Source organism: Aegilops tauschii, chromosome 4 (assembly GCF_002575655.3).
Source record: "Aegilops tauschii subsp. strangulata cultivar AL8/78 chromosome 4, Aet v6.0, whole genome shotgun sequence".
Lineage (NCBI taxonomy): Eukaryota > Viridiplantae > Streptophyta > Magnoliopsida > Poales > Poaceae > Aegilops > Aegilops tauschii.
In genome coordinates this window covers 399158849-399173164 of record NC_053038.3, presented here as the reverse complement: position 1 = coordinate 399173164, position 14316 = coordinate 399158849, and the positions used below count along the sequence as shown (strand labels likewise).

The following is a 14316-nucleotide window of genomic DNA, read 5'->3' as shown; positions in this document are numbered from 1 at the left end:
ATCCTCAGCCCAAGAGGTAATCCACCACATCACACTGGAGTAGGTATTACACCATATCGGTGGCCCGAACCAGTATAAACCCTGTGTCCCTTGTTCTTCGGGTTCGACGTGCTGAGCCTTGAGATCGTAGTGAGTGGGTGAGCTAGGGAAGGGAGAGATCTTCGTACGCACCCCAGTGTTCGAACCTCGAGGGTTTTGCCGGAACTCGAAATCCGACAGGAAGGCAGGAGAAACCCTAGCACGTTGGGTGCAGGTACGAGCAGCCGCCGTGTGCGTGGTCTTCTTTCTGTTTTATTTTTTATATTCTTTGTATGCCATGATGTTTGATGAATGTAGATCGGAAGTCTTTTAAAAAAGAAATACCTAGATCAGACTTCTTTTTAAAACAAGATTATATCCAAGTCCCGTAGCCGTTTCAAAAAGCCACACAAGTTTTCCCTTCTTGCTCAAATTGCTCCTCCATCAAAATTGCTCAAATTTACTTCAAGTTTAAATCGACGAGGAACGAATCCATCCGGAACTGACGTCGTCACGCAAACCCGCGGAGCTTCCGACGTTCCCGTCGATCTCTTTCTTTTCTTTCTTCCGCCTTCATTCATCAAAAAATAAATAGGAATTCTTCATTTTCTTTCTTTTCAAGATCAATCCTTCGTTCTCTTTTAAGGAACCACACTTGCGAACCCTAGTTCGAATGTTGGATACAAAATTCGGTTTCCCTCCCTCCTCCCCCGCAGCCGCGCCCCCATCCCGAGCCCCGGCCACAGGCGCAGCGCCGAATCTCAAGCGGAGGAGGAGAGAGGGCGAGGGCGACGCCGGCGCCGACGCTGACATGAGGGAGGAGGCGGTGGAGCGGCTGCGCGGGGTGGTGCGGGACAGCGTCGGGAAGCACCTCTACACGTCCGCCATCTTCCTCGCGGACAAGGTGGCCGCGGCCACGGGCGACCCCGCCGACGTCTACATGCTCGCGCAGGCGCTCTTCCTCGGCCGCCACTTCCGCCGCGCGCTCCACGTGCTCAACAACTCCCGCCTCCTTCGCGACCTGCGCTTCCGGTTCCTCGCCGCCAAGTGCCTCGTGAGCTCCACTCGCCACTCCCCCTTTCTTTTTCCGCTCCCGCATTTCGTCGAACGCGTTGCGTGCGTCTCGATTAAATCCAGTTCCCCCTTCCCCTGTTTTCTTTTTCTTTTTCGGATGGGCGTGCCGCGCGTTCGGGCTTTCTTACCCGTAGTTTGTTTGACCTGAAATTTTGTCAGGCGCACCTAGGTAGTTTTTCGGTCTAATATCTCGCGGGCATTTTCAAGCATTCTGTGAAATTCGTTTGTTCTGCTTTCTGCTGGAGGTGTCTTGAGTCTGATTGGGCATTCTGTTACACAGGTGCTCCCCTAGTGGCTACATCTAGTGGTTTTGTTTCTGGCTTGTATAGAATCCCTAATGCGTTTTTAACTCTTGAGTGATCTTTCCTGCAACTTTGGATGGAAATTGGATTCGCTATGGGGAAAAGATCGAAAGACCTCCTTGTAATTAGTCATTTAGTCAAATTTATTTCTCCAAATTCTGGCACCATGAATGCACTTAAGCATCACGATCTTGTAAAACATTGTCTAATTTATGATTTATAAACAATGCTTTCTTGTCTGTTATAGAAAGATAAACTCTTTTGATTTTTTTTTCTTCATCATTTTAGTTTATTAACTTAGCGACATGATTTGCTCTTTATGTTTTCATCTGCTGTATGGCTCACATTGTCTTTATTGGTCAGGAGGAATTGAAAGAATGGCATCAGTGTCTGATGATGCTTGGTGATGCCAAAGTTGACGAACATGGCAATGTTCTTGATCAGGATGATGGCAGTGACATCTATTTTGATAAGGACGCAGAAGATCACGAGATCAATGTGTGACTTCTCTTCTGTTTCTCTCCTAATAATTGCTTTCACGGTTTCTTATTGTTTTGACTCGTGCTTTTCCAGATCAAATCAGCTATATGTTTCTTACGTGGCAAGGCGTATGAAGCACTGGATAATCGTGATCTTGCTCGGCAATGGTGAATTCAGCAACTTCCATTTTTTCCCCTTAATTAAACTGCTTGTGTATATTCCAAAACAGTATTACCAGCTTCAGTGTGTTCAAAGTTTATTGGCGATTCATTTCTTTCAAGTTTTTCTTTTTTGTGCAGCTTTTAAGTTGAGTGATAGTTTGGTTAACCAGATGTAGTGACGCTGTCTGCTGTTATGTCAGGTACAAGGCAGCAGTTAAAGTTGATCCGTTATGTTATGAGGTGAGAAGAATCATCTGACTCCATAAAGATAAGATATTCTGATGCTTGTTAGCTTTGTTGATTAAATGAATTGTCCCTTATAATTAATACCACGTAAGAAAAAATACCTGTACCTTGATTGTATTTGAATACCAAATTCTATATCTACGAGTACATGCCATGAACCTGAATTTTTTAACCATTCTATGGGTTTGCTCTTGCCTTAACATGTCTAGTTGGGTATCTGAACCTTCTTATGGGCTTGATGCGCTGAGTCAGCTATGGCCCTAGGGACGATGCGCTTTCTAGCATTGCAAATAAAATGCCGCAGGACAATACCCAACCTTCTATGCCCTGAAGGTGATTTCAGAATATCATGGACGTGGGTCATAGTCGTATAATTCTGCAACTTGTTGTCGTGAATGATAACAAAATAATTCTGTTACATCCTAATCTGCCATTGATCTTTCCAGCAGCGCAAAACATCATCCATTGAAATTTGGTGTTGTATGTTATCTTCATTTGGTATGATCCTAACTGTTTTGTAATATCCTTGTCAGGCTCTTGAATGCCTTGTTGATAACTACATGTTAACGTGCGAGGAAGGTAAGCTTTGAAAGTTCAAATCAGCCTTTTCGTTCTTGTTTTGGGGTCTATCTTGAGGTTTGCTTATATCATGCATGCTATAGTTATGTCTTGCATTCTTTGCAAATAAGTAGTGCATTTGTTGTAATATTTGCTTATGTTGTGAATGCCAGTTTTATGTCTTGCATTGTTTTTCAAATATGGACTGCATTCATTTGATACTTGTTTGCATTATTTTTTCTTTTGGTAAAGTTGTGCACTCAGCGCTCTCATCATTGTAAGTATGTATGGGCTGGAAAATGCCGGATATGTATTAACTAGATAAGCTTGACAAAATTGGTCCATTCTTCTGTCTGTTAAGTGTCAAGTGCATCCTTTGGGATATGTCTGTTGATCATCTTATGTCTACTGTCATCATTTGGCTAGTTTATAGAAGAACAAAATTTACCTGCAATTTCCTCTTAGTTCTCACCTTATTGAATCCAAAGTATGATGCTACACTATATTTCAGAATCTGAGTTATTGGCCTCTCTGAAATTCGGGAAAGAAGACGGGTGGCTGTCAGCATTCTACTCATGTTTGATTAGGAAGGTACCCAGCTGAATATTATACCATGCTATACATTGCACCTGAATATACAACCAATCTTTACGTCTTTATTGACATTTTTGTTGGTCTTGGTTTCTTTTACTGCCTTGTAGCATGAAAAAGAATATGTAGTGGAAGCAAAATTCAAGGATCTTGAACGCGAATCTTGCAGTATTTCTCCAAGTTCTGGTCAAATGATGAAAAATAACATCGATGTTTTGGCTTGCAAAGCTGAATACTACCATCAGAGTGGAGAATACCAAAAATGTTTTGAGCTCACATCTGTGTAAGTTGTTAACATTCCTGTTTCATTTTTGTTTCCTCGACTAACGTTGATTTAACATTCTTATGATAATGGTTCTCTCAGTTTACTTGAAAGGGATCCGTTTCATTTAAAATGCACATTAGTGCATTTGGCTGCTGCTATGGAGCTTGGGCATTCCAATGATCTTTATCTCTTGTCATGCAATTTAGTGAAGGACTATCCTCAAAAGTGAGTGTCTACCTTAATAATTGACCAAGCAATTATATATGATAATTTGTTCTACATGATCCCATAAGACAAACTCAGCAGTTCATTTGTGTGTCAAACAGTTTGAGCCATATAATGACATTCTTCTACAATATATGCATCTTCCTACAGTATCTCAAACAACAAGATATATTATACTGGTAGCTTGCAGTCAACCATGTGTAAAGCATATATTTCTAATTTATTTTCTGAACCATCTGCAGAGCTATTTCCTGGTTTGCTGTGGGGTGCTATTACTACTGCATTAAGAAGTATGATCAAGCTAGGAGATACTTTGGGTAAGCATATTGTCCTGTAAAGCTGTCATCACTGTCTTCATTTGAATCTTTGTTATTCTTCATTTTTTTCACTCTGCACTCTTAGTGTGGAAACATGATACTAATTGCTATCTTTTATGGCTGGAAGAACTCTGACACTTTCTTTGTTCTTTCTCTTGTTTTTCTTGATTAGAAGAATAGACACAATGCTCCCATTTCTTCAGATAATTCAGGATATGTTTTGGGCTATTCAATTGTGCCCTCAAAGTTGCCAAATGTACTCTACACTAATATATGTGTTTCCTATCAGCAAAGCTACAGGGTTAGATGGCACATTCCCTCCTGCTTGGTTTGGTACTGGTATTGCTTATGCTGCTCAAGAGGAGGGTGACCAGGCAATGGCTGCATTTAGGACAGCAGCTAGACTATTTCCTGGGTCAGTAACCCCTTTATTTTTATTTGACCTTCCAAACTAACTGCTGATCTAAAGATCAAGTATTTCCCCCCTCTTATTCTGCTGTACTCCATGGAAGAATATTATTCTACTTTAGTTGAATTTTTTATACTAAGTGTCAACTTGCTATTCTTGGCTTCGGCTAGGCAACATGCCACCATTTATTATCTAATACTCCCTTCGTCCCGAATTACTTGTCGTAGAAATGGATGTGTCTAGAACTAAAAATACGTCTAGATACATCCATTTCTGCGACAAGTAATTTGGGGCGGAGGGAGTACAATACAAGTAGTGATTATTCACACAGTTCATCTTGTATTTTGAGTACTCAACTGCAGACCGTGTTGAACTTCTCTCATCTGTTCAATTATGCCATGGATGTTTTTGTCTTCTTTATTCTGAATTTATTAATCACAATGCTATCTAGATATTGATTATGAGAATTGTTCGTTAGTTCCTACCTTTTATTTTGGGGTATAAGAGCATCTGCATCCCTACTTCCCTAGACACTAGAAATGGCTAGAAGTGAGAGAAATTGGCTATCACTAGTGCTAAGGGATGTGATAGACGCTAAGATAAAAACCTTAGCACCATCGCTAAGCTTGGCACCTAATGCCAAATATAATTTATGAATTATTATCTGACTCCTTAGGACCTATAGGTGGTGTTAAGGGATGTGGCTAGAGAAGCTAGGAGAGGTACATAGAGCGAAAGCTAATTTGTATGCTTTAGAGTCTAACTTATAGGCAGTAGCATGCGGGTCCTCTAAGTATCTCTTATTTTGCTTAGTAATCTACACTACTTGTTTTTGTAGCTTCTATCTTACTACTTTCATTTTAATTTACATTTCAGATGTCATCTCCCAACTTTATACATGGGTATGCAATACGTGCGAATGCATAATTTCAAACTTGCGGAGCAGGTATACTTGAGGTCGCTTAGTAGTTTAAATTTGCTTGCAGAACTCTACTGTAACAGAGAAACACACCTTGAGCTAGCGTTTCTGCCCTAATATTTTCCCATTTACATTGATACTTTCATAGTTTCACGGAAACTGTAGGGTTTAATGCCGATAATTGTTGGAAAAATACATTTAGGCAATGGAGATTTCAAGTGCTGATAGCTGTTGGTCAAATACATCAATGTGGATTCTTGGCATGCTGACAGAAAGTGAGCGATCATATTGTTCAAGGAAGTGATACTTGTTGTAGCTCATGGTGAGAGATCATATCTAGTGCACAGACCTAACTTGTGCACTGGGCCCACCTGTGACTCTTCACCTGTTGGATGGAGAAGATATGGGCGCTATTGTCATATTTGCAAAATGAACCTTGTATTTCATGAAACTCAACCTGCGGTCCACCTCATCTCAATTTCGTCAAAGTTCTAGGTGAAACTTAGATAAGTTGGACTGTGGATCCTCTTAGATTAAATACAAGGTTTCTTTTGCAAGTATGATGACAACCAAATCCCAACAAGATGGACAGCTGGTTGATTTTGATAAGAAAGTTCTTGTTGCAAAAATGGCAGCAGCCAATGGATCCTGATCATCTTTTCTGAATCCAAAGGATTGAGAGTCAACAGGTGTACATAAATATAGAAATCAATCAGCCAATCAGCACGCATATAGGCACATAAATATAGTACATATATTAGTTGGTTTGTGAACCGGCTTTCTCCCCTAGTTGCTATTTCTAGAGTAACTAGTATTTGCATTATTTTCTAGCGGAACTATTTACTTAAACTTATAACATTTAAACATGGGAAAACATCAGTTGGGAACCCAAATGGAGTGCAACCTACATTGAAACGTATGGAATTTTAAAACATTTATCATTGTCTATAGATATAGGAGAGGCTGTATTCTGTTTCCATGCGAATTTCAAGATCAAGATCAATCACATTCGAAAACTAGAAAGAAGATTTTTTATTTGGATGAGTACTGATTCATCCTTTTTCTTGCACAAGATCTTTTTCATATCTTCTACTTCCCTCCGTTCACTATTATAAGATGTTTTGGATATTTCAATATGACTACATGCGGATTGAAATGAGTGAACAGACACACTAAAACGTGTCTACATACATCTGTTTTAGAAAAATCGTAAAACATCTTATAATAGTGAACGGAGGGAGTGCATATGATGAGCTTGACTTGAAAATTTTATATGGCTATGGATGCTCCTTTGCGGTCCTGTTATCTACATTTTTTCATAACATTCACACATGGTTTCCACAAAGTTTACACTCAAGGTGGGTTCCTTATGATACTTACCCTTTAAACACAACGAAGCTATCCATATTCGTGATCTTGTATACTTGATTTCTTTTGTATATGGGGTATGTAGACTCCAAGCAGGTAGCGAGGCTGGTGCTGTAAAATGGAATTGCAAAGTATCTGTCCTGCTGGCTACTAAATATAATGTCCTCATAAATGTAGTGAGTTCATGCCCAAAATTTTAAGCAAGTTGAATTTGAATCAGGTGGATATTGAACCGGGAAATTTGAGGAATCTCTATGTATTTGATTTTTGCTCGTGCTCGAGCTTCATTCATTTCAGCATCTCTGCCGATTTAACCCCTAAGTTGAAATCTAAGATCTGAAATTCTTGTAGTCGACAAAGGATACTGTTACTTCCGTGACACCATTTACTGCCACTGCTAGCTTGCAGTTACCTCTATAAGCTCGTTTGCAATAAGCAAAGTTTTTTTGGTTGCCATTTCTTATTGATTCAATTTGGTTTCTGTGCTGCAGTTCTTCATGCAAGCGAAGTCCATTTGTCCATCTGATCCACTTATATATAACGAGCTGGGTGTTGTAGCTTATAATATGAAAGAGTAAGAGAACTTCTCTGTTCTGAAGGCTTTTCTTATTCTAGTATGATGTACCCACCAAATACTTCACTTTACCTCTAGACAGTTTGCCCCAAGAACAGCTTCCCTAACGTCTGGCTTAAAGCTTACTACAAAAATGCCATGTTAAGGCAGTGGAAAAATTGCATTCATCACAGAGCTCCGGGACATCGTGAAATACGCAAAACAAGTATTCCCTCCGTCCGAAAAAGCTTGTCCTGAGTTTGTCCCTCAAATGGATGTATCTAGCACTAACTTGGTGCTAGATACATCCATTTGAGGGACAAGCTTTTTTGGCCGGAGGGAGTAGTTGTTAAAAGTCTTAATGATGTTGCCCATGATGTAGATATTGCTTTTTTAAGTAGGCCATTGAAATTTTTGAATACTTTTACGTGCATTTTGAACAAAATTCTTGATTCAGCATGGAGTCTTATGTGCAGAGCATGTTTGAAGTGGGGCACAGATTTAGATTTAAGAAATTTCATACACATAATCTGTGACGAATATTGTTTTCCTTTTTCTCATGCACTTCTCCGTTCAACAGGCTTATGATATTTCATCTTGTTGGATAGAAAGTAACAAAGTAATTTCAGATACTTTTATGTGTTTTTTGCTCTTTGGGACTTGATAATGTTATTTGTTTCATGTTTAGGTATCAAAATGCAGTTCAGTGGTTTGAGTTAACACTGACTCATACTTCATCGTCCCCAAATGAAATGTGGGAACCAACAATGGTGAATCTTGGACACACACTGCGGAAACTGAAGTAAGTGAAGACACTGCATCCCGTTGTTATGTTTTAGTTTATAAATCCACTGTCTTTCAACCTGTTTATGCTAGCTGAACTAGAGACTTGCCAAGACCAATCTCACTTACATGCTTCATTGGTCATTGCAACTATATGCAACAACAACAACAACAACAACAACAACAACAACAACAACAACAACAACAACAACAACAGCAACAACGCCTTTAGTCCCAAACAAGTTGGGGCGTCATTATATGCATGTGGACAGAAAAATGCAAGGACATGTAAAATGAAGTGTTGTATTTAGTTGACACATCAGCAGTTGCTCTGTAAACGTCTTGATCCTGTTGTTGCAGCCCTAGACTAGCTCTGGACGAAGGTAGAAGAAGCACTTTTTCTGGCGACCAACGCCCTGGCGCTACAACGCCCCGGTGTTCAAAGGCCCTGGTTTTTCATTGTTCAACTAGCCACAACCGCACGCTACAAACATGAACAGCCCAGCCGGCTTTGTAGTGCAGCAGCTACGCAGCGCCCAAGTTTCCACCGTGCATGCACCCACGCACACCTAGCTACTGCATGTGAACGATCCGCTCGGCCAGCGCGCACGACGCGCACAGCGCGCATGACTCGGCCAGCTCCACATCGCTCCTAACAGCTAACTACTACAACCAACTAGCTAGCTAACACACACACGCACGCACACGGGCCATACACTGCCCATACACACATGCCACGCCACTGCGTCCCACACGTCCCGCCCGTCCCGCGCGTCACCGACACGCCCGACGAGCCCGACGGCACCAGTGTGTCCCGCCCGTCCCGCGCGCGCACGACGCTCCCGACGAGCCCGACCACACACGCTGTGGCTTATTCCAACACACACCCCCTAAGCCACGGCCTACAGCAGGTGAGTCCATCGTCGTCGATGTCGCCATGGCCGCTCCTACGGCCTCCTCGACGCTTGACGCTGCCTCCATGACGCCACGCCCTGCACGCCCCGGCTCGCGCACACGATCACGCACTGACGTGATCGACGCGGCTGCCCTGCGCTCCGCTGGACGCGTTCTCCCCCGGTGATCCGCACGCCCGTACGCGCGCCCGCGGCCCCGACGCGCCCGACGCGTCCAGTGCGCACCCATAACACGCACCGGTCGCGCCCGGCTCGCCGCCGCGCCTTATTGCCCTGCACCGCTGCGGCCTCAACCGCAGCGCAGCGCCTCCACGGTCGTCGCGCCGAGCTGCCGCGGCCTCTGCGACACCACGCAGGTCCTCCGCGACCTCCTCGTCTCCGCGACCGCCGTTGCTCGTCGCGTGCACGGCATCACGCCACACCGCCGTGGACTCGCCGCGCGTTGCCGACGCCACGCGCTCGCCGCGTGCCCGGCATCACGCCCCACCGCCGTGGACTCGCCGCGCGTTGCCGACGCCACGCGCTCGCCGCGCGCCGTTGCCAAGACCTTCATGTCCGCCGCGCACCACGCGTGCCGCCGCACGCCACGGCCGCCCCTCGAACCCGGTCGCTCTGATGCCAATTGTTGTTGCAGCCCTAGACTAGCTCTGGACGAAGGTAGAAGAAGCACTTTTTCTGGCGACCAACGCCCCGGCGCTACAATGCCCCGGCGTTCAAACGCCCTGGTTTTTCATTGTTCAACTAGCCACAACCGCACACTACAAACATGAACAGCCCAGCCGGCTTTGTAGTGCAGCAGCTACGCAGCGCCCAAGTTTCCACCGTGCATGCACCCACGCACACCTAGCTACTGCATGTGAGCGATCCGCTCGGCCAGCGTGCACGCGCGCGCATGACTCGGCCAGCTCCACATCGCTCCTAACAGCTAACTACCACAACCAACTAGCTAGCTAACACACACACGCACGCACACGGGCCATACACTGCCCATACACACACGCCACGCCGCTGCGTCCCACACGTCCCGCCCGTCCCGCGCGTCACCGACACGCCCGACGAACCCGACGAGCCCGACGGCACCAGTGTGTCCCGCACGCGCCCAACGCGCCCGACGAGCCCGACCACACACGCCGTGGCTTATTCCAACAGATCCTAAGCGGTCGAGTCTTAAAAAGAGGTTGGAGTGGATGTTCAAATTCCTATGGAAGGCATAGGAATCCATTCTATATGAATTTGGGTGTCATCATTCCTTTGATCCCATGGCAATAAAAGGGGGCAGCCCCAGTGCATGTAGCTCCCGCTTGCGCAGGGTCTGGGGAAGGGTCCGACCACTTTGGGTCTATTGTACGCAGCCTTTCCCTACATTTCTGCAAGAGGCTGTTTCCAGGACTTGAGGCAGCAGCTTGACCACTGCGCCAAGGCTCCCCTTCTTTGATCCAATGGCAATCTGTAGGAAAAATTCTAATGGATCGGAATCCCATGAAGTTACTACAATCCAAAGACGGCCTTACCATCTACAAAATAAATGAGAAAAATATTTTTGGAGCTATTACTTGACTATGCATGAGTGCTCTTAAATCTGTGGTATTGTTGTAGAGCCAAAATGAAGTTATCAACCTTACCATAATTTACTTAATATACAACACATACATAGTGCCTAACATATTGTCATATTCTCACATATAGGAGCTTTTCTTTTGGATAAACTTCATCATTGGTATTTTGTTTCTTGTTGTGCATGGATTAGTATAACTAGGATGACTGGTACATTTTATTAGCTCTGATCAAAATGTCTTAAAAAAAGAGATCATGTTATTTCCCAACTAACACTTGTTTCAACAGGCAATATAAGAAAGCAATATCATATTATGAAAAGGCGCTCACTTTTCCAACAAAAACTCTGAGTGCATTTTCTGGTCTTGCTTATACGTACCAACTTATGGTATTTCCCCGATCCTCTTTAATTTATCGTTTTGTAGATTGTTATTTCTACTGCAATGATATCCTCCTAATATATTATTGATAGAACCTGGAAGATGCAGTATGTTATCGATCATATCGCTTTGCTCATGAATAATTATTTTATATCCATAATAATGTTGAAACTTGAAAACTTAAGCTCATATGCAGCCATATGGTTCTGTTACAACTGTCTGTTTTGCACAAATGTGTGATATAGCTACAGGAACACTGCATTTCCGCAAAGGAACTTTACAGGGATTCGGCGAGTATAGGGTGTTGTAGAGGGGAATGATGGGCAGCAGATAATGTTTGCGTCTGGGTTGGGCTTGTGCTGTAATTGTTAGTGTCTTTTAAGTTGGCCTATAAATTCTTATTTCTGAGTCGATGATCCTGAGAGTTGATTTTTTATCCAATAGAAATCGAGTACTTGCGCATTTTGAAGCTGTACAGAACTTGGTCGACTTAGAATTAGAAATAGTTATTTCTTGGGTGACTTAGAAATAACAAATCTATTCTTTCTACAACAACAACAACAACAAAGCCTTTAGTCCCAAGCAAGTTGGGGTAGGCTAGAGGAGAAACCCATAAGATCTCGCGACCAACTCATGGTTCTGGCACATGGATAGCAAGCTTCCACGCACCCCTTTCCATGGCTCGTTCTTTGGTGATATTTCAATCCTTCAGATCTCTCTTTACTGATTCCTCCCATGTCAAGTTCAGTCTACCCCGACCTCTCTTGACATTATCAGCACGCTTTAGCCGTCCGCTATGCACTGGAGCTTCTGGAGGCCTGCGCTGAATATGCCCAAACCATTTCAGACGATGTTGGACAAGCTTCTCTTCAATCGGTGCTACCCCAACTCTATTTTGTATATCATCATTCCGGACTCGGTCCTTCCTCGTGTGGCCACACATCCATCTCAACATGCGCATCTCCGCCACACCTAACTGATATGTCGCCTTTTAGTCTGCCAACACTCAGCGCCATACAACATTGCGGGCTGGACCGCCGTCCTATAGAACTTGCCTTTTAGCTTTTGTGGCACTCTCTTGTCGCAGAGAATGCCAGAAGTTTGGCGCTATCCATCCAGCTTTGATTCGATGGTTCACATCTTCATCAATACCCCCATCCTTCTGCAACATTAACCCCAAATATCGAAAGGTGTCCTTCTGAGGCACCTCCTGCCCATCAAGGCCAACCTCCTCCTCGTGCCTGGTAGTACTAAAATCGCACCTCATGTACTCGGTTTTAGTTCTACTAAGCGTAAAACCTTCCGATTCCAAGGTTTGTCTCCATAACTCTAACTTCCTATTGACCCCCGTCCGACTATCGTCGACTAGCACCACATCATCCGCAAAGAGCATACACCATGGGACATCTCCTTGTATATCCCTTGTGACCTTATCCATCACCAAAGCAAAAAGATAAGGGCTCAAAGCTAGCCCCTGGCGCAGTCCTATTTTAATCGGGAAGTCATCAGTGTCGAACACTTGTCACAACATTATCGTACATGTCCTTGATGAGGGTAATGTACTTTGCTGGGACTTTGTGTTTCTTCAAGGCCCACCACATGACATTCCGCGGTATCTTATCATAGGCCTTCTCCAAGTCAACGAAGACCATATGCAAGTCCTTCTTTTGCTCCTTGTATCTCTCCATAAGTTGTACCAAGAAAATGGCTTCCATGGTCAACCTCCCAGGCATGAAACCAAACTGATTTTTGGTCACGCTTGTCATTCTTCTTTCTTCTTAAGCGGTGCTCAATGACTCTCTCCCATAGCTTCATTGTATGGCTCGTCAGCTGAATTCCACGGTAATTAGTACAACTCTGAACATCTCCCTTGTTCTTGAAGATTGGCACTAATATACCCCGTCTCCATTCTTCTGGCATCTTGTTTGCCTGAAAAATGAGGTTGAAAAGCTTGGTTAGCCATACTATCGCTATGTCCCCGAGGCCTCTCCACACCTCAATGGGAATACAATCAGGGCCCATCGCCTTGCCTCCTTTCATCCCTTTTAAAGCCTCCTTGACCTCAGACTCCTGGATTCGCCGCACAAAACGCCTGCTGGTATCATCAAAGGAGTCGTCCAGTTCAATGGTAGAATCTATCATTCTCCCCATTGAACAACTTGTCGAAGTACTCCCACCATCTATGCTTAATCTCCTCGTCCTTCACCACGAGTTGGTCTGCTCCGACCTTGATGCATTTGACTTGGTCAACATCCCTCGTCTAATAAGTTAAAAAATACCAGGGATACTTCGAGATACATGTACCTCAGTGTACCCCCACTCTTCTCTAGTGAGTGCCAATGATTAGATGCAACTGTGGACCAGTCCATCATGACAGGATGCCATTTGTAAGAACTTGAGAATGGTGGGGTACTTGGTTTCAAAAGACCCGGGTGGGTACTGTTTCCAGTCACTATTTTGGTGCAGGCTCATTCTGGTTGTAATTTAAGCTCACTAACAAACTGAAACAATCAGGCAGGAAGGAGTTTAGGGTTACACACCAATATGTGCACTTGGAATTTGGAAGGAAACAGTATTCTTTTAAAAGAAAACTCGTGGTTTCAAGAATGAGAGCAATGTCCTTCACTTATTAGTCCAAGTTTTGACACTTTTGACTGTTTGAGCTTAATAAGTAATGAGAGTCATTTATTTCTGTGTGCATATTACTTCTAATAATATTCATTTCAATATTACAGGATGATTTTGAAGCTGCCATAACTTACTACCACAAGGTGAGTTTTTATGTTTAGCCTTGTTGATTGTAAACACCTTGTTGATCGTAAACAATAGGTTGGACTAGGATTTTTCTCACCTCTGCTTTTTTTTCAGGCTCTATGGTTGAAACCAGACGACCAGTTTTGCACTGACATGCTAACATTAGCTCTTGAGACCAGTTGCCAAAGCACCGCTCGGAGAAAATAGTTTTAGGCATGATAGCTGTTTGCAAATTGCAAAAGCGCTGTTGTAACTTAAATGGGTGTTGCTCTGACATCAAATCCATTCATTTGTAGCCAATTGTTGTAAAGTCATATCTGTAGTATGTAATCGCTCTCAAGTTGATATGTAACCACTCAAGACAGATTCTGGAATTGTGGTGCAGTATTGAGATTTTGCTGAAATTTTCTAATGCAATGTAAATATTACAGGTTCCTTTTCACAA

The 14316-nt window shown here is 43.5% G+C and overlaps 1 protein-coding gene across 2 annotated transcripts; it reads left to right on the top strand.

The window, feature by feature from the left end:
* The first annotated feature begins 519 nt into the window (after positions 1-519).
* On the top strand, positions 520-14316 carry LOC109784551 (anaphase-promoting complex subunit 6). Of its 2 annotated transcripts, XM_020343153.4 has the most exons (16): positions 520-1072; positions 1758-1892; positions 1968-2041; positions 2236-2275; positions 2815-2860; positions 3351-3430; positions 3541-3713; positions 3795-3920; positions 4163-4237; positions 4527-4652; positions 5523-5592; positions 7425-7507; positions 8175-8288; positions 11026-11125; positions 13853-13888; positions 13986-14316. In XM_020343153.4, the coding sequence occupies exons 1-16, from the start codon at positions 692-694 to the stop codon at positions 14076-14078; spliced, it is 1752 nt and encodes a 583-aa protein (XP_020198742.1). In that variant the 5' UTR covers positions 520-691; the 3' UTR covers positions 14079-14316. The 2 variants fall into 2 exon arrangements, with proteins under 2 accessions (XP_020198742.1, XP_045083841.1); XM_045227906.2 differs by lacking the exons at positions 11026-11125; positions 13853-13888; positions 13986-14316 and adding an exon at positions 8363-8478 and having other exon boundaries at positions 608-1072.